Source organism: Ciona intestinalis, unplaced genomic scaffold (genome assembly GCF_000224145.3).
Source record: "Ciona intestinalis unplaced genomic scaffold, KH HT001143.1, whole genome shotgun sequence".
Lineage (NCBI taxonomy): Eukaryota > Metazoa > Chordata > Ascidiacea > Phlebobranchia > Cionidae > Ciona > Ciona intestinalis.
The window spans coordinates 13,133-33,734 of NW_004191464.1; the positions used below are offsets into that span (position 1 = coordinate 13,133).

The following is a 20,602-nucleotide window of genomic DNA, read 5'->3' on the forward strand; positions in this document are numbered from 1 at the left end:
AAGCAGAACACCCGTGTCATAACAACTGTCGTTGCCCGGCCTTACTGCTTATTCACGCAATGGATAAATAGTTTTCTTCGGTAGAACACATGAGCGTCACCACGCGGACACTAAATAAGTATTTGATCTCCACAAAACGCGCTATTGAAGAATCAAGAACGATTTTCACCAAATGTTAAAATGGTATGTTTTATTTTTTGCATATTCATAGATTTCATATAGAGTATGGTTAGGAAAGCCGGGACACCATTTCATTCTATATTTTCGTCATGTTTAGCAGTAAACAAAGAACATTCAAAGAATTATAGAACCATATCCTCACAACTCCCGTGGATCGTTATTAATTGTTTAAAACACGATCATGATATTTGGATATTATGTGCTGAAGGTGTCCCATCTTCCCCGCCTTACTATATTGTCGACTTTTAATTTGTAAAATTCCAACATTATTGTTTATAATCAGAATGACTTGGCAATTGTTCGGCAATAGCATGACAGAGCATATAAAGTTCCTAACATAACATCAGTAAAACTAAAATTTAAATGTTGTTTTGCGAGCGTACCAGTTACGCTACTGTTTGCATTAAAACAAATTAAATATGTTGCGAAATAAATCGGATTATAAACGTGTATGAATGTAGGTCGTTAAAGTAACAAGGCGACACGCATCGATGGCACGAAAGTTGTTAAAATATACAGTCGTATGGATGCATTTCGTTTTGTTGGGTTTACGACCAAATATACAGTCCATATGGAAACTATTATTCAGTCTGTTCCCGTTTCAATCATTAACTGCGATATAACTCGTATTTCGAAATTGCATTTAATTTTTGAATGCGCGCCCTGGACCTGCAGACACGCATTGGAAATATTTGTTGCGGGAAATATTGGCGTAAGTTTACAAGCGCATGGAGACTGGTACTTAATACAACGCATAAATAGCGATGCAACTTATGAAATATCCAAACACTAGAACGGCGTTTTAGTGATAAAGTTCGTTCGTTGATGCGGTTTGATGTGTTCTGTAAGAAAGTTTGTTGTAATATTGCAAATGTTAAGATTTAGAAAATGGGACAAAGTCCGCATGTTTCGCCCTAATTCCCACAGTAATTTGTTGTTTGTTGGAAACTGAGTCCTACTGTCGGTAAATTCAAACGACATCGCCCTCGACATTTTTACGGCTAATCGTTGCTAAATTGACCGTTTACTTTAAAATAACATTTATTGTTTCAGCCGCATGTTATTTGTAGATTATGCGGTATAAAGGGCCCGGGTAAATTCATTTCAGGCGTTATAAGTGTAACAGCCACGTTTTTATTAACGCTTTTCTTAGGTATATAGAAAAAGATGGGAGAAGATGGGACACCATTTCATTCTATTTTATCGTTATGTTTAGCAGTAAACAAAGAACATTCAAAGAATTATAGAACCATATCCTCACAACTCCCATGGACCGTTATTAATTGTTTAAAACACGATCAGGATATTTGGATATTATGTGCTAAAGGTGTCCCGTCTTTCCCCATTCTACTATATATAGAATATATAATATAAAAAATAATAATTTAAGTATATTAATGTTATATATATAGTTTTATATTATTTTAACGCTATTTTCATTCTCTTCGCTGTTTTAATTAAATTGATCTTCGCCATCATATTTGAGGAGATAAGTTAAATTCATGTTGAAAGGTTGCCCACGAAACAGCCGCAGACAGGTTATCAATCCTCAACCACTATAGCTCCCCATATCAACGACTAAGTTTATCGTTACAGAATACAATGTTATAACAACCCTGGTACTTATAATGTAGAAAATATTTTGGGTTAAAATTTGCCGTTTTTTCTCAACTATGAAGATTTTAACTTTTATCTCGATTTTCTACTTCGTCTCCCAGGCCGCTGCAGGTTTGTTTAATATTATATCACGTGGTTCAATTATTGTTGATAATATTAAATGTACATAGAAGTTCTAAATTGGTGTAGTGCTGTGCAAGTATTGCATATTTTAAAACTAATATATTATTCAATATGCAGCAGCGTGTTCCAGAGTATATCTTCTCACATTACAATGAGTTTTCCAGCGTAGTTGGAAGCTATGATATGTTTTAACGTTAACTGTTTTATATGTTATGTACTTCTGTTGTTTTCATGTTTAATTCTTAGAATGTTCAACCGGTGAATTTGAATGCATGAACGGAGCTTGCATACCTACGTCATGGGTGTGTGATGGTACAACGGATTGTCTCGGTGAAAGTGTGCCCGGCTCGGATGAAAAGGATTGTCGTAAGTTAGAAATCTAAATAATAACTTATACCTTTTTGCATGGTAAAAAGTTAATGCGAATAGCGATTCGTTAGCTTACTTAAGTTAGCTTACTTAAGTGTAATATTATTAAATCTAGTTTATAAAATAGGATTTGATGCTTTATAAAGCTATTACCAGCTAAAAACTATCAAAATAATAACCGAAAAAGATTAGGCTCTTAAAAGTGAAACTGTACTTTCACCTTACTTTTCTTTACTCGCATAATGCGAGTAACAACCAACCTTCTACAGCAGATGACACGCTTATGACGTTATGCGTGTTAACTTTGTTTTTGCAAGTAAATATGCGAGTACTTAGCGCATAAAAGTGACCATGCAAAAAGGGTACTAGTTTGTTATATTTCAAATGTGCTGCAAAAGTAAGTCTCAGGTCCAAAAGCGTGCCTCACCGGAGGATTTGATCCACACGAGATAGAGTGTGCATAGTAGGGCGGGAGGAAGATGGGACGCATTTTCATTTGATTTGCTCGTCTCATTTGGTTGTAGGTTTAAAGAAGAATAAAACCAAGTCACAACTACCATTGACGGTTGTTAGTTGTTTAAAACGCGATCGCGATACTTAGATTGTATGAGCTAAACGTGTCCAATCTTACTCCACAGTATAATGTTGGGGTAATGGGCCAATCTGGCCTAAATCTAAGGTGGCGTACTTTACTGTAGAACCTCACGCATATCAAACTACTTCACCCACTACCTTGCTAACACCAACCCACATTTAGCATCGGCAAGCTGCAGCAGTTCCACCCAATTCAAATGTAGCGATGGTTCGTGCGTTCCATTAGAATTCAAATGCGATGGCGATCCTGATTGTTCTGATGGAGGAGATGAACAAGCTTGTCGTAAGTTGAGGAAACTAATTCATATTACTGTGTGGGGATTAAGTTTGGGTAAAGGCACCAATCAAAAAGTGTGGCTGTTACAAGTTCAAGGCCTGACGCTGCCACTAGTGGGCGTATGTGTCATTATGGGCAAGACGCTTAACGACAACCCAGTGGTAACTAAGCCATATATTAAAACAAAAAATAAAAAAATCTAGAGAAAAACAATCAACCACAAAGGTACCACAAAGATATCGTAAGCGGGCATGAAGGGGGTTGCAAACTATGGGTTTTCAAGGTTATGAAACCGCTTGCGAGAAATCTCCGCTAAAAAGATATTGTTAATATTTATCGCTTTTATAACACTAAATACTACCCAGTATGTAAAACCTTTGATCATCCAGTTTGGTAAACACTTCACACGAATGTAGAAACCGTAAAATAACAAACACGCATCGTCTGCAGATGGTTTGGCACAAAATCAAAGAAATGGTTATATGTTAGCATCAAACATGCGATTAATTTTGTGGTTTCTTTTGTAAAGTTTTCCAAGTAAGCCTCATTAACTTGCGAACATGAATAAATATTATTACAGCTGGGTGGGGTAAGACGGGACACGTGTTCACTCTCTTTTACCGTCCGTTTGGTGGTGAAAACAATATTTACAGAATTATAAAACCGTATCCTCACGACTCTAAAAGAGCGTTGTTAATTGTTAAAAACACGATCAGGAAATAAGATATAATATATGTTATGCTTTTTGATATTACTATATGCTATGATATTATTATCTGCTAACATGATGCTATAAATGTCCCAAATAATCAAACTTATGTTAATGTTCCAGCGGATACAACTTGTCCACCAAGCGACTTTACATGCGACAACAATTACTGCATTGATCTATCGCTCAAATGTGACCATGTTAACGACTGTCCGGATAATTCTGATGAAAACGGCTGCAGTAAGTGAATAAGCTGATGTGTAGCTCCAACTTAGTGGTCATTGATGGGTTGTCCAAATTATCAGCCGTACATAAAAACAATCACCAACAAAGTTACATACGTGGTAACTTGTAAGCGGGCACTAGGTGTATGAAACAGAACACCTGTGTTATAACGACTGTCGTTGCCCGCCATGCGAGGATAAATATAGTAGGTTGGGGGAAGATGGGACACCTTTTCATTCTATTTTCTCGCCCCATTTGGTAGAAAACAAATAAAATGCAAAGAATTATAAAACCGTATCCTAACGGCTTCCCTAGACCGTTGTTAATTGTTTAAAACACGATCAAGACATTTAGATATTATATGCTAAAGGTGTCCCATTTTCCCCACCCTACTGTAAGTTACATCGATTCATTACATGGATCCACCCTTTCAGCATATACACCATGTACCGACATGACTTGTAAGAACGGCGCTTGCTTCACCACCGCCCAACTATGCGATGGAAACATGGATTGCCGGGATCAGTCGGACGAATTCAATTGCAGTGAGTTGTTTATTTCTCATAAGGTAGAATCTGCGTATTTATTATTTCGTGTTTATCATTTGGTTATTTATTAACCAGGTAACTTGGATCGATTTTGTGTTTAACAACACCGACGCAGTTAAAATACAAAAGCATTCATTACAGTTTACAACGACAGTTGTTATAACACTGGTATTTTGTTCTATACACCTCGTGCTTGCCCACAATAATAACAGCGTCCATTACCTTATATACATACATATATATAGAATATAAACAGCCCGTAAGTTAATGTCTCCATATTTTTCAGCCTCAACTTGCGATGCCGGTGAGTTTATGTGCGACAACGGGCGTTGCATCCCTCAAGTATTCTACTGCGATGTTTGGGACAACTGTGGGGATGGAAGTGATGAACCAGACGATTGTGGTGAGTCGCATAATATAATAATATCTTCTTTAACACAATAGCGAAGTTCAGATTAATTAAAAACAACGATTAGAACGGAATTAGCAGCAAAACGACAGTCGTTAAAACACGCTATGGGTAAAAACTGCAGTAAAATGTCAAATAAAAAGCCTGGCGGCTGAACCATAAGTTTGTCGCGTTAATTGATTGTTGTTGCGAATGAATGAATGTAACTTACACATCCTTGCGTTTTTCGTTATAACACGACGGTTAAAATGATGGGTGCGTACGTTGGTGCGTATATATCGTCTGGCGTCGTGAAAAATATGTTTACTTGTCGGTCTCTAACCGGTAGGTAACGGGTTCAAGGCTTGACGCTGCTAGTGAGTTGGCGTGTTTATGGGCAAGATAGCTGACGGCAACTTCTCCAACCCAGTGGTCACTAATGAGATAAAGAACGCTACATACATCATAGATATCTATGCTACCACGAGCATTTGGCGGGAAAACCAAAATGTTGGACATTTTTTCAAACCACGTGTTTGCAACCGTTGTGTTTTCAATAAAAACTTAATTTTAATAGAATTTTAGTTAACATACTATTTAATACAACCTATTCTGTGGGTGGCATTTATTAACATTATTTCGTAGCATAAGTTCAGTTGCATAAATAACTAACCCCCTGATTCACCGTAGTTTACCCTTCTTGCCCGGGCAATACTTTCACATGCGACAACTCTGTATGTGTCAACCAAGAATGGGTTTGCGATGGAACTGATAATTGTGGAGACGGATCAGATGAAGCGAATTGTGGTTCGTATGTAATGTATATATGTGCTGTCATGTCTGTATTGAAAGAGTCAGTTCATGTTTTGTTCGTCCAGTTTTTATGGAGTTGTTGTAGTATATTTAGTAGTTAAAGTTAAGTAAAGGTTCCATTACTTAAAAAGCAGACTTCCTATCGTTCAGAACAATTATACTGTGTCTTCATAACTTCCGCTCATATCCATCGGTTTTACTTATTATATACCAACATTGTAACTTGTACATAAACCTGATCTGCATTAACTTAAAATACTTAGTTAATACTTAGAATATTCTTTTGTTAGTTAATAAATTGTTCCAGATTACTTGGTTGGTTGCCTCAACAACCAGTGGCGATGCAGCAACAGTAGTCGATGTATCAATGTCGTACAAATATGTGACGGAAACAACGATTGCGAGGGAGGGGAAGATGAGGCAACGACAACTAAAACTTGTAGTATGTTTGTCATCACTTGGTTGTTTATTCCATTCTTTGTGGGGAATTTAGGCCAAAGTTGGCCCATTATCCCAACACCCAGGGTGCTTACTTAAGTATATAATGAATGCGACAAGTGGAGATTTTGTTCTGGTTTTATTTCTGTTAATGTTTATGTATTGTCGTTAACTTTGTAAAATAAACTTAAACTTCTTGAACTTTAGGAAGGGACTCGGTTTCTTTAAAATAATCCTAACCTGTTATAACCCGTCATACCGTAAAGTGATGTTTATATCCTTCTAATACAACACAGGTTCAACTAGATGTGGAATACTTAGTTGCGATGGCTTCTGTAGAGCCACCCCTAATGGTGGTATGTGTTATTGTAGTGATGGATACCAAGTAGCCGATGATGGGATATCTTGTGAAGGTAGCTACGTTATATAAATCTATATCTAATGCTAGTAACGCTACCATTGTGAGCGTATGTTTCTTTGTGCAAGACACTTAACAGCAATTGGTTTAACACAGTGGTCACTAATAGGTTGTCCAAATTGTCAGCCATACAAAAAATAAATAATCCATAAAAAATTACCCACAAAGTAACATACGTGGTAACTTGTAAGCTGGCACGAAATTCATGAAGCAGAACACCGTGTTATTGAATTATCCAAACACCTAACTCTCCCCCAGATTTTGATGAATGTTCTGTGTTTGGTATGTGCGAACAAACATGTGAAAACACGGTTGGATCGTACAAATGTGGGTGCGGGTTGGGGTATGTACCTGAAGAAGAACATGATCATCTACATTGTAAAGCTGCTTCAGTGGGTAAGGGGAATAATTATAACTTTTATTTAAATCAGTTGAGTTATAGTTTAGCCACAAGTGTTGCGTAATATACAAGGTCGATATATATATGCATTATTTATACACGTTGTGCCCAACAACTTCTACCGGGTAAATAATAATATAAAGTATTTTGCCTAACCTTGTGTATAAAACAAGACACATCAAGGTTTTTATAAACAAATAGTTTATAGATATAGATTTATTTTTAATACTCACCAAATCAAATATAAACATATCCATGTAACACATTATATTTATTTCAGCGGGTGCACCCCGATTATTGGTATCTGCCGGTCCCAATATATATTTCAACAACTTTATGAACGATGCGTTGGATATTGCTGTGGCAGCTAATGGCCCAGATGGGGTGGATTACCATTATGAGAAAGGAATCATATTTTGGGCAGATCCAGGAACTAAAAAGGTGGTGGTATATACTATGTTTTGCAAGTACTGTGTACGGATGATTTGCTATTTATTAAAATAAACAACTAAGTTTAAACACAGTTCATTTATTATTAATTTTCCAACCTTGATTAGCAATGCAATAAATACGTTATGAGTGGATGTATCTTGTTTGTACTCACATGGTGTGTTTACAAGTTATAACACGACTGTCCTACAATGTACCTTATGTTTGCTGAAGTAATACTCAAGTTTTGGTTTGAATAATAAAAGAAAACATTGTGTTCCATGTTAGATCATGTCATCCAACGTTGACGGAAACAACCAGAAGGTGGTGTTGGACAAATCCATCGAAGACCCCGAGTTGGTGGCTGTGGATTGGGTTGGTAAGTAATCGTTGTTCATTATAACTTGTATATATATTGATTAAAGCTGTCACTTATGAAATTGATCTTAAACTTCTATGCCTTAATAGCATCGTTGTAACATGTTCGTCTACCCAGGCAACAACCTATACATAGTTGAAACAAAAGTAGCGAGGATTGACGTTTGTAACTTTGATGGCAGCCATAGATCGAGTGTTCTAACCGAGGGATTACGGCAACCCAGAGGTCTTGCATTGGATCCAACTAAAGGGTGGCGGTGTTTGTACTTGAAAGTTAAAACATATATTACAAACTATTGCAATGTACCTTGTCCTCAAATGCTTTTTGTATCATTCCTTTAATATAATATTTCCTTCTCTTTATTGTTTTAATTAATATTGGTTTAGTGTCTTTACAAATATAAAATGTTATGTGTTAGTTGAATTATTTAGTTTAACTTTTCAACCCAAAATAATATTTCAGTTACATGTTTCTTACTGACTGGTACACGGCGACTGCAAGGTTGGATCGCGCGTACATGGATGGAAGTGAATTATATACACTGGTGGATACTAGTGTGGGGTATCCAAGTGGCATCACGCTTGATTTTGAAAACACTCGTGTGTATTGGGTGGACACTAAGTTTGATTGTGTGGAGACCGTGGATTATAATGGGAAGAACAGGTTGGAATATGTTTGGGGGGGTATGGTGGGGGTTATAACTTTAATCTATTTGTTTGACTTGATTTTTGTTTACTATATATATATTTATTAGTAACTTGACCCTGGGACAACTCTTGTATATTGAAAAAGACTTTGTGTGATTTCCATCCTAATCACCCTCGTGGTGAACACCCATGCTAAAACAATATATATATATGATGTTGTTTTTTTATAACTTTGAATCACAAAACAAACTATTCCCTGAAAATACTTATAATAATAATAAAACTAATAATTAGTTTTTATAAATAAAATCCCCATCTCAGGAGAACAATCTTGTCGGGTTCCCACCTGCTACCCCATCCATATGATATCACACTGTTCGAGGAACATGTTTATGTAACGGACTGGACCAAGCTAGGGATCGTGAGATCGAATAAATTTGATGGGTCCATTGATTATGATGTCATCACTGACACTGGTGTTATACCTAAAGGTTTGGTTTCTTACCATCCAGCGCGACAACCTACAGCTACCAACCCATGCGCCACACAGAACGGGGGTTGTTCACACCTATGTGTTCTAAGTCATGTTTCTAATGGACTTGGATATTCGTGCTTGTGTGACCTGGGTTTTGTGTTGGACAAAGACCGCAAATCTTGCATTCGTAAGTTGTTGTTTGATTCTGTTGAATTCATCCAGATACACAAGCACGCTTTGTTTCTCATCTCCCTCATTTCTAGATTCCAACCAATTCCTCCTCACCGCAGCTTATTCATCCATTCGTGGGATAGCCACCGGTCGATACCAAAACAGTGACGCGATGGTTCCTATATTATCTAATGGCAGACAATCGTTTATGGCTGTAACAGGGGATGCTATCAATGGTTTTGTTTATTATGGAGATAATAATAAGGATATTATTCAACGATCACTGGTTAATGGAACAGGTTGGTTTGTGATGTAGTGCATACCCCAGACACTTGTGTCAAATATCCTCGTTTTACGCATTGAGACAAAATAGGAATATTAATATCCCAACTTATCATTGTTTGTTAGCAAGATAAATGCAAATTGACCAGATTTTTGTATTTAATAAGTGAAAACTTTTATAAAATTCAATTTTATTTAAAATTTAAATGGAATAAATATATTATAATTATGTGTCTATACTAATGTCACCTTCCACCCCAGGGTCACCCGAGGACGTTGTGATCAACCGACTTCAAACAATACGTGCTCTTTCATTAGATTGGACCACAGGTAACCTATACGTGGTCGACAGCAGCAAGCGTCGAATATTTGTTGCAAACACGAAAGATCCAAATAATCAACGCAGAACCATCGTATCAAAGGACATCCGATCTCCAACCTCTGTTGCTGTGAGCCCAAGAACTGGGTAAGAAGTTGTGGAATGCGGTGACTGAATGTACTAACGACTGTCGTTTTGCCGCTAATTTCCTTCTCTTTGTTGTTTTTATTAATCTTCGTTATCATTCGACAACGAATATTAAAGTAATGTGAAACCTAAACCCACTGTGTTCACAGTTACATGGTATGGACCGACACCTACAGGCCGGCTAAGATCGAGAAATCTTGGATGGATGGAACGCACAGGACACCACTGGTTAACCAGACACTGTGGATTCCTATCGGGGTTACTATTGACCATAAGTAAGTTTTGTTTTTTTTTCCAAATTTAACGTTCCATTCTTTTTCTGTTTTTTAATTGTTTTAAAAGTTACGGCATGGAAAGTTGAGCTGTTTAATTTAAACAAAAATAAATCAACATTGTTTTGGTTTTAAAACTTGTTGCAAGTTATCGAGTTCCATGCAAGTTGGTGTTCATTGATGGTGTTTTATCCTCACAGAACAAACTATGTGTATTGGATGGATTCGGGTTTCGATCGAATTGAAAGCATGAGTTTGTTTGGTTACAACAGAAGGCAGCTATCGGTGTCCCAACCCATAAGTTATCCTAATGGTATTGCAGTGCTGGGTGATTATTTGTAAGTTTAAACTTATTATTATTTACAAGCACGATGTACTGTGTATATACTTTGAATCAATTTGTTGTTGCTGAGTTTTCTTGTAGTGAATAATTGTGAAAATAATTAAAAGAAATCTTCATTTTGAACCACTTTCATAGATGCCAAACTTAACTTGGATAGTTAGACACACAATCGTGTAAAACAAACCTAACTAGGGGTGGCCTACCCACCCTGCCACCCCAGGTTTGGTGCCCATGGTTACTTTACAAACCCACATACAGGTATTGGTATGATGGACGGTTCTATTCAATATTCCGAGTGTCAACCCGGTTCACATCTGGCACCATTATGACCGAGACAGTTCGTAGCAATATATTCAGCGTATATTCCATGAACAACTATGATAAGGACCAACAGGTACAGCTATTGTGATATATGTATAACACTCGTGTAATGTATGTTAGCTAATCTTACAATTTACTGGTATTATCATAATTAAACCAAACAAAATCAATTCATTCTCAAATTAACATAAATAAATGTTCCTACATTATATTCATACCAACCAACCATACCCACCCCCCCAGCAAAAATACTTCACCAACCAATGCAATCGAGCCTCCCACCCCAACGGCGGATGCCAACATCTTTGCTTCCCTGCTCCTGGAAGTAAGTTTGTTACAATACTTTTTTAATTTTTTTTAAATTGACATAATTTTACAAAAAAAAGAAAAAATCCTTCAAAAACAATCATCCGCAAAGTTACATACGTGGTAACTTGTAAGCGGGCACGAGGTGTATGAAACAGAACACCCGTGTTATATCGACTGTCGTATATGCAGCCCTCGAGGATAAATAAGTTACATTCATTCTGGATATTTTTTAATAACACTCTTATCAATAATGACGGTAACTGTACCCATGAACAACCCCCCTCCCTCCAGATGCTCGTACATGTGGTTGCCCCGATGGAATGCTACCCGATGACGGCGGAACCACTTGCCTACCTGACCCGCACACCACTCCTGAACCGCCATGTTCAGCGTACCAGGTAACTTGTGTTGCCAGCACATCTACATAGTCAGAATGAGGAAACAAACAAAATTTATCATGTTTTTCTTCCTTTTAATTAAATGTAAACGTGTTTTTAACTGTAAGCGTGTTTTAACAACTGTTGTTTTGTCGCTATATTCGGTCTTTTAATTTTAACTTTTAAATATTCTTTAATCTTTGCTATCGTAATAATAAAGTCAAATAAAATCTTATTATTATGTAAATACAAACTTACATAATATCGCATGCACCTAACATGAACCCTCCACAGTTCACATGCGATAACGAGAGATGTATCTACCAATCGTACAAATGTAATGGAGTGAATGATTGTGGAGATAATTCCGATGAAGATGATCAAATTTGTGGTGAGACAACAATATATTATTGTGATTTGTTGTTTGTTTTATGGTTTGAACTTTTCCTTCAAGCAATAAATAAGTGCTCAAAAGAAAAGTAGTTAATTCAAAGTCTTGTTTATACTTGTGTTGTTTCCCAACAATGACAACAAGTTTATGTAATAGCTTACATTTAAGTAAGATGATGCGGCATGTCCCATCAAGGGCCAGGGAATTAAGCCAGTGTTGCCCCATCACCCGTGTAAATAACCATCATCCCCCCCACACACAGGAGGGACATGTCGTTCCTATCAATCTCAATGCGACAACGGGAAGTGCATTCCTACAAGTTGGAAATGTGACGGCGACGATGATTGTGGAGATAATTCCGATGAAGCTGGATGTCCCTCGTAAGTTTGCATGGCTCAATAACATCATAAACTTCATTATGTTGACTTGTATTCTTGTTTTATTACATATGTAGTAATGTTGCATAAACTAATTGTAACAATTTTTATATTTGAACCAAATATATACAATATATATACATGAAGCAAACATAAGTATCCTAGGTGTAGTCTGGCCTAAAATAAAACCACTTATATATAAAATACAAAGTAACTTTATATATTCCAGGGTTCGTCCATGTAGTATTTACAACTTTCAATGCGATAATGGGAAATGTATTCCATTGAACTGGGTGTGCGACACCAACAATGATTGTGAAGATGCCAGTGATGAAAAAGATTGTAAGTTAAATAGATATGTTTCAAGACTAATGTGCTGAAATTTTAATGTCTAATGTGAAAATGTGTGTTAGAAGTTTTCATATCTGCAAAATTTTAAACAATCTTTTTGTTTAAACATTCATAATATCCCATCTAACCCCCAGTTAACCCCCACATTGACCCCACATTGACCCCACTTGACCCACAGGCGCGGCACAAACCTGCAACACCAACCAGTTCACATGTTCCTCCCACTTGTGTATAAGTCGCTACCTTGTTTGTAATGGATTCGATGATTGTCCTGATGGATTGGATGAACAAGATTGTGGTGAGTGAATTTTTGTTTAATCTTTGAATAAGAAAGATAAGAAACTATATTTGATATCACAACAGTTTCCACAAATATTATTACGTTGAAAGTTGATGTTTCTTCCCCTCAGAACCTCGTGTTTGCAACCCCTCGTATTCCTTTGCGTGCGTTGATGGTAAACAGTGTGTGGGGAATTCGTATCGATGTGATGGACACCCTGACTGTAGGGATGGTTCAGATGAAGTTGGATGTCGTAAGTTGTGTGGACATGTTGTGTGCAAATCAAACAAGGAGATAAATAATAAATATGGCTGTAAGCCACTTGTTTAAAACACAGTTTCTTTGTTTTATGTTTATTGTTTATTTTCCCAAACAAACCAACACTGAATCCCTTGTTTAGCATCAAAACCTCCTGGTTTGTGTGAAACAAATGAGTTCCAGTGCCAAACCAGTGGGATGTGCGTCCCACAAAGCTGGTTCTGCGATGCAAGAGTGGATTGCGATGATGGCTCCGATGAACCTCCTACTTGCCGTGAGTTGTATCTACTTTGTGGAGTATTTTATTCAGACCTTCCATAACTAAATGGTTTCAAAAAATCTGTTGATTGTTTCCTAGCATTTGTGTTCAAGAATGTTTTGTTTAATTATGAATAATATTTAAAACCAAAGATCCATCAACATCATCCTAATAATGTTTATTCCATTCAAATATTATATTCTGTTTGTTTTATTCTAATTGTTTGTTTTTTCTATTCATGAACTGTTTACGACTTACTTAACACATAACAACCACATTTTGTTTCTGTACTTCCCCACTTATATAGCATAGTCAACATTCATTTCATAAATATCTATGTACAAATATATCCTCCCCCCCCACAGCGGAAACCACATGTAGGTCATATCAGTTCCAATGCAAGAACAGAGTTTGTATTTACATGAGCTACAAATGTAACGGACATAATGAGTGCGGGGATAACTCTGATGAAGAAGATTGTCGTAAGTTTGTCACTCATCTGATGCCTTGTCACATTGGTTGGCACACTTGCTTTTAACCCAGTGTTTATGAGTTCAATACCATTGTTGGTGTATGTGTCCTTGTGCAAGACACTTAAACAATAATTGTGCCAACCCGGTGGTCACTAATGGGTTGTTCAAATTGTCAGCCATACAGAATAACATTCACCCACAAAGTTGCATACGTCGTAACTCGTAAGCTGGCACGAGGTGTATGAAACAAAACGCTTGTGTTATACCGACTGTAGTTGCCCGCCATGCGAGGATAAATAAGTTACATACGTGGTAACTTGTAAGCGGGCACGAGGTGTATGAAACAGAATATCCGTGTTATAACAACTGTAGTTGCCCGCCATGCGAGGATAAATAAGTTACATACGTGGTAACTTGTAAGCTGGCACGAGGTGTATGAAACAGAATATCCGTGTTATAACAACTGTAGTTGCCCGCCATGCGAGGATAAATAAGTTACATACGTGGTAACTTGTAAGCTGGCACGAGGTGTATGAAACAGAACACCTGTGTTATAACGACTGTCGTTGCCCCGCCATGCGAGGATAAATAAGTTACATACGTGGTAACTTGTAAGCGGGCACGAGGTGTATGAAACAGAATATCCGTGTTATAACAACTGTAGTTGCCCGCCATGCGAGGATAAATAAGTTACATACGTGGTAACTTGTAAGCTGGCACGAGGTGTATGAAACAGAACACCGTGTTATAACGACTGTCGTTGCCCCGCCATGCGAGGATAAATAAGTTACATACGTGGTAACTTGTAAGCGGGCACAAGGTGTATGAAACAGAACACCTGTGTTATAACGACTGTCGTTGCCCCGTCGTGTGAGGATGAAAAAGTTACATCCACCAACACAACCTTCTTTCCCACCCCAGCAACCCCCCCACCCACTTTACCCCCACCCCCATGCGGAACAATGGACTTCGAATGCCCCGGCACCAAGAAATGTATAAGTTACGACAAAGTTTGCGATGGAAAAGCTGATTGTTCGTTTGGGACCGACGAGGACCATTTTTGTGGTGAGTTCATCGACGGTTCGTTCTGTCGTGTTTCCTTGTTTATTAAAGAGAAAAGTTTGCATTATTTTGTTAATGAAATTTTTTTAAGAAGGTTTTACATTTAGGTATTTGTGTTAGCTTTTAGGGTTTATCAAGAAACTTTAACATAATAATAATTTGCTGTTTTATTTGTAACTAACAGTCACTGACCTTTGCTCATCATTTGGATGCACTGACAAATGTACAAACTTACCAACTGGTCCTGTATGTTGGTGTGATGGGGCTGGTTATGAACTGTTGAACGATAGCAAGACATGCGCAGGTAATCCAACATAGCTGGTTTATTGTTGTCGTAAATGTAAACTACCTCTTGAACGGATTATTTTATTTTTGATACTAACTCCTTTTCGCTTTTACCAACTCTCTTGTTCTTCGTTATCGTGACCGAAGAGACGAAATAAATTTCATTCATTCAACTTGTGTTTGGTCACTTTCATTAAACTTTTGAACCACAGATATCGACGAATGTGCGCGACATTATTGTAGTCAAGCGTGCGATAACACCGAAGGTTCATTTTATTGCAAATGCGATGATGGATATCTGCTTGATTCCGATGGTACAACTTGTAAAGTTACAAGTAAGTATGTGTTGTTGTCAATATGCAAATGTCCAGATATACACGCCAAACTTTATAAACACATGGGAAACAAGTCTAACTTATTGGTTGTAATGTTTACTGATTAATGAAGTGTAGAAATACCAGGCTCACCCTGCCACCCCAGGTGCTTTTAATACAAACCCCATACCCAGGTGAGCCACGGATCATCGATGTAACGAACCGTAATTACATCTATGAGTTGAATGCGGACACAAACTCCCGACGCACTACCATATATGGGAGGTCTATGCTGGGGATGGACTTTGATTGGTTGACACGGAAGTTGTATTTCGCTGATGTGTCAGATGGGATATTATACAAAGCTTATAGAAACGGAACACAGAAAGAAATTGTAAGAAACACAATATATGTACACACTGATTGTTTATAATTACTAACACATGTTATTACAAAGGTGTTCCGTAGTGGGCAAGCCCTTACTGAAAACGTAGCAGTGGATTGGGTGGGGCGCAACTTGTACTGGTGTGACTACTCGCTTGGTACTGTGGAAGTGGCTCGTATAGATGGAACTCATCGAGCTATACTTCATGCAGAGAATGTAACAAACCCACGAGGGTTGGCACTTGATCCTAGGGATGGGTAAGGCATGATGAACTTTGTGGATGTTTGTATGGCTGACAATTTGGACAACCCATTAGTTGTCGTTAAATGAATTGCACAAGGTTAATACCTACAATAGTAGCAGCGTCGAGCCTTGAACCTGGAACTTCTGATATAAAATCCAACAATTCCACCACAACATTCATTCAAACTTGTGTATTTTTATGAATCCACGAACCTAATTATTTACATAAGATGAGCGTTAATATCCAAACAGTTACCACTTCCTGTTCTGGACCGACTGGGGGCAAAACCCTCGCATAGAGAGATGCGACATGGACGGCGCGCACAGGAAAACAATCGTGGATGACCGCTTGTTCTGGCCTAATGGTCTCACCATAGATTACCCAACCAAGACAATTTACTTCGCCGACGCCAAGTTAGACTTCATACATAGATGTGGTTATGATGGACAAGGAAGAGCTGAGGTGTTGGCTGGAAATTTGGTGAGTTTGGTTTAATCTATGTGGGCGAGGTCCTGGTGTTGTCCTGTTACCCCAACATTCAGGATGCTTGTATAAATAAAAGTGTGAGGTCTTTAGTGGAGGACCTATGGCCAACTTTGACCCATCACCCCAACTTTGACCCATCACCCCAACAAAATTCAAGTCTGTTAACTAGACAGTTTATTAATCATTCAACGACTCTCCTTTTACTGTGAATTACCTTTTCTTGAATGTTTTAAATATTATTATATTTGCCATCAAATTCAAAGATTGTCACACCCCATTACCCCCCCAGTTCATCAAACACCCCCATGCCCTCACTGTGCTTGAGGATTATTTGTATTGGACGGATCGAGAGACGTACAGTGTATCGCGGTGTAACAAATGGGACGGTAGCAACGACCAACAACGAGTTATGACGGGGTTATCGTACCCCGGCGATATCATCGCGTTTCACCCTGTAAGGCAACCCCAAGGTAAATGCATTTGTTTGTTTTTGTTAAACTTTTTTCGAAAGCCATGACATTAATATGATGTCTTCAGTTGGACAATCTTAGCAAAATGCTAGTTATGGCAAATTACTCTACACCAGTAACAAATACTTTTGTTTTAATGTAATACCCTGGTCCATTGTGCAGCATATCACCTTGCATGTATAATCATATGAAACACATCCACTAGGTACAAACTATTGTGAAGACAACCCGTGTTCTCACATATGTTTATTAAGTTCATTCCGTCCAAGATATTATACGTGTGCTTGTCCTGTTGGTTCAACATTGGTGGACACTCACACTTGCTCCTCTACAAAGGTTGGTATGATTGGAGTTGTTTGAATCTTTGTGATTACAAACTAGTTTAACAAACCAATATAATACAAGATATCTTGTTTATTATAATCTTACACAGTCTTGATAAATTTCCTTGTTACAACATGGATGTCTTGTTTCATACACCTGTATAACTTATTTATCTTTTCAAATATGACAGCACATATCACCCCCCTCCTTACTTTTCAGGATGATTTCATATTAGTTTCGACTCCGAGCCGAATCTTTGGTATTTCCCCCGACCCCGATGACCAGGACAGCGACAAAATGATCCCGGTCACGACAACGGGAAACGGGATGGATGTGGAGCATGACGATCATGGAGGATGGATATTCTGGGTCAACACCTTGGTAAGAATTAACCTTATGTTTGATGTTGTTCAGCCAACACTGGTCTACATCCCAGGTCCCCTGGTGTGCTTTACTGCCGAACCTTGTCTCTGTAGTTTCAAAAGTTTAATAGTTTTGCCGATAAATTCTGATCATACTTTTACACATACACTTCCTACAATATATGTGTGTGTGCTCGTCTTCGCACAAGAATCCGCAAATGTTACCCCTTGTACATAATTCATCCATGTATATGTTATTACAGAACAAACGTATTGAGAAGATCCACATCGATGGAACGAACCAAACAGATTTTGCTCCGAGCTCAATATTAGGTTTGCCTAATGCCCTCGCGTTGGATTGGGTTTCAGGGAACATGTATTACACAAACCCAGGATCAAGGTGATCAATGTTTTGTGAAGAAACAAAAGTCAAACTCTTACTTTGTATTTACAAATAAAACATCTATATTTGGAAAGTTTTACACAAAGACTTAGTTATTCAACTTATATTTAAAACACAACACAAATCCTCTGGTTTATCACCAGATCCATCGAAGTGATTCGTGTTGACCCTGGTCCGAACGGTCAATTCTTCCGCACGACAATCGTGGCAAACATAGGCAACGAAACGGGGGTGGCAAACCCTATCGGTTTGGCTGTGGATCCTTCCAAGGGGTGAGGTGTTGATATTGTGGGGTGCCACACATATATTTAATAATAATGTCTAACATTACAACTCACCATTTAGCAAGTTATATTGGTCGGACCAAGGATCCGGCATCATACCCGCTAAAATATCCCGTTGTAACACGGACGGATCTTCATTGGAAAACATCATCACAACCAAAGTTACGCGAGTTCAACATGTAGCTCTCGATTATAACGGGAGGATTTATTGGACGGAACAAAGTTCGGGCTCGGTGGGTTTTGTGTTGCTTACTATCTGCTGTTGCTGTGGGCCAAGATTGTGGTAAAAGGTTGATGAGTTTCAATCTCGTTTCAGATCAACTCAGCGAACACAGATGGGAGCGACATACGAACAATCGTTGACAATGTAATTCAACCGATGGCAATCACTGTACTTGGTGATTATGTTTATTACTCCGATCTTGCGTTGGAACTCATTGAGAGAGTTGATATTGCAACTGGTAATATGGAACTTTTATACTTAAGCTTTTACTAATATTTGAATATTCAACTTTATTCCTATGCGTGTGTTGTATATAAAACAAACACGCATAACCAATAAACAATATTAATCGCCCCCCATGTTCCACAAGGGAAGATACAGGAGATCCTCCGCAGCGACGTACAACAAGTCACCTCAATGAAGGTTTTCAACCGACCACTAACCATAAGCAATCCATGTGGTGTGTTGAATGGAGGATGCCAACAACTATGTTTCATTGTGGATGTGAGGTCTGTTAGTTGTGGATGCTCTACTGGATACAAGGTTTATATATACGTATATAAATGCCTGCCTATTGTATTGTACACAGTAAGGATCAATAAGTTTTAAACAGTTAGTTTTCAATCTGTGTTAAACAGAATTCCCTTTATAAACATAGTTAGCTGGTGTTTGCATTGAAACAATCGGATGTTACGATCAACTTCCCTTTATATTCCCAGTTAAACAGCGACGGGCAAACATGCGACACTTACGATTCGTTTGTTGTTGTAAATCTTGGTACAAACTTACGAGGGTTTGATTTGGAAGGTGATTCACATGTTGAAGCCATGCCCCCTATTACTAACGCATGTAAGTTGCTTGTAAGGTGAAAGTTGAATGTAAGGATTTGTTATTTAACTTTATGTATGTTTGATGCACACCATAGGCGCCGTTTTATATGGTGCAGACGAGGCCGGCCTACTCTGGATATTATGCAGACGGTGCAGCACCTGCTGCGTATAACTGCATTTTATTAATAAAACCCGTTTAAAATTAAAAAGACCTAGTTGTTTTAAGCGTGAAAATTATTTAAGAACTATATATTCCAAGGTAATTGGATATCAGTTGTTGCGTAATCGGTTTACGTAACAATGATTATCTGTTATCAGCATTTCGTTGATTATTGCGCAACAGAGTTCAGAACACAATACGGGTTATTTGAACTAGTAGTGCGAGTTCATAAGTTAGAACAACATTAGATCTAAGATTTTTTATATATCGGTTATAATACAGCTGCATGCCATGTCCAAAAGAAAACTTCAACCCGCAATTTCTTCATTTTTTAAACGTTCGAATACTGAGTCTGAAACATCGCCGTCAGCAAAACAGGTGCAGGTGGAAGAATTATTAGAAAAAGAACCGGAGGAGCCATCGTGTTCAGTCGCCAGTGCCAAAACGACCAACCCCGAAAGAATAGGGAACAGAAAGTTTCAGTTGAGTTGGGAAGAACAGTTTACCTGGTTGGAGTATGATTTGGAGCGAGATTTAGCTACGTGTAGCACTTGTCGGTGGGCAGTTCAGTATAATGCGGTACCGAACAGTACCGTTAATGCAATAAAATACCGTTACAACGCTTGGTATGCCGGTTTTTCCGATTGGAGAAAAGGAAAGCCGGCTTTAAAACTACACGAAGAAAGTCGCTTGCATCGCGATTGTGTAGCGGCACAATTAAATTCACCGGAAAGGGCAGCGGTTTTAGTTTCTAACCAAACTTTAAAAAATATGAATAAAAACAGACAGGCTTTGGAGGCTATTTTTGATG

The 20,602-nt window shown here is 38.0% G+C and overlaps 1 protein-coding gene across 2 annotated transcripts; it reads left to right on the plus strand.

Moving 5' to 3' along the window:
* Nucleotides 1–1,786: 1,786 nt before the first annotated feature.
* Nucleotides 1,787–20,413, plus strand: LOC104266730 (low-density lipoprotein receptor-related protein 2-like). Of its 2 annotated transcripts, none has more exons than XM_009863666.2 (44): nucleotides 1,787–1,908; nucleotides 2,167–2,286; nucleotides 3,047–3,166; nucleotides 3,993–4,109; nucleotides 4,529–4,639; nucleotides 4,929–5,045; nucleotides 5,721–5,837; nucleotides 6,151–6,285; nucleotides 6,578–6,694; nucleotides 6,958–7,095; nucleotides 7,380–7,540; nucleotides 7,817–7,907; nucleotides 8,025–8,157; nucleotides 8,370–8,570; nucleotides 8,876–9,216; nucleotides 9,293–9,499; nucleotides 9,744–9,948; nucleotides 10,098–10,223; nucleotides 10,421–10,558; nucleotides 10,822–10,957; nucleotides 11,128–11,209; nucleotides 11,485–11,591; nucleotides 11,865–11,961; nucleotides 12,224–12,341; nucleotides 12,568–12,680; nucleotides 12,868–12,987; nucleotides 13,100–13,222; nucleotides 13,370–13,501; nucleotides 13,852–13,968; nucleotides 14,881–15,024; nucleotides 15,206–15,325; nucleotides 15,519–15,641; nucleotides 15,815–16,014; nucleotides 16,078–16,262; nucleotides 16,501–16,729; nucleotides 17,025–17,205; nucleotides 17,411–17,541; nucleotides 17,749–17,910; nucleotides 18,155–18,291; nucleotides 18,438–18,566; nucleotides 18,640–18,811; nucleotides 18,895–19,039; nucleotides 19,172–19,344; nucleotides 19,521–20,413. In XM_009863666.2, exons 1-44 carry the CDS (start codon nucleotides 1,854–1,856, stop codon nucleotides 19,668–19,670), a joined length of 6,276 nt encoding a protein of 2,091 aa, XP_009861968.2. In that variant the 5' UTR covers nucleotides 1,787–1,853; the 3' UTR covers nucleotides 19,671–20,413. The 2 variants fall into 2 exon arrangements, with proteins under 2 accessions (XP_009861968.2, XP_026695954.1); XM_026840153.1 differs by having other exon boundaries at nucleotides 19,172–19,310; nucleotides 19,521–19,612.
* Nucleotides 20,414–20,602: the final 189 nt, after the last annotated feature.

What these genes read in the sequence shown, in the direction of transcription:
- LOC104266730 (XM_009863666.2), top strand. Translation starts at nt 1,854, where the DNA reads ATGAAGATTTTAACTTTTATCTCGATTTTCTACTTCGTCTCCCAGGCC. An exon ending in TTGTAAAGCTGCTTCAGTGG is followed by an intron (nt 7,096 to 7,379) that starts GTAAGGGGAATA and finishes TATTTATTTCAG; the next exon opens with CGGGTGCACCCCGATTATTG. An exon ending in TACAACTTGTAAAGTTACAA is followed by an intron (nt 15,642 to 15,814) that starts GTAAGTATGTGT and finishes CCCCATACCCAG; the next exon opens with GTGAGCCACGGATCATCGAT.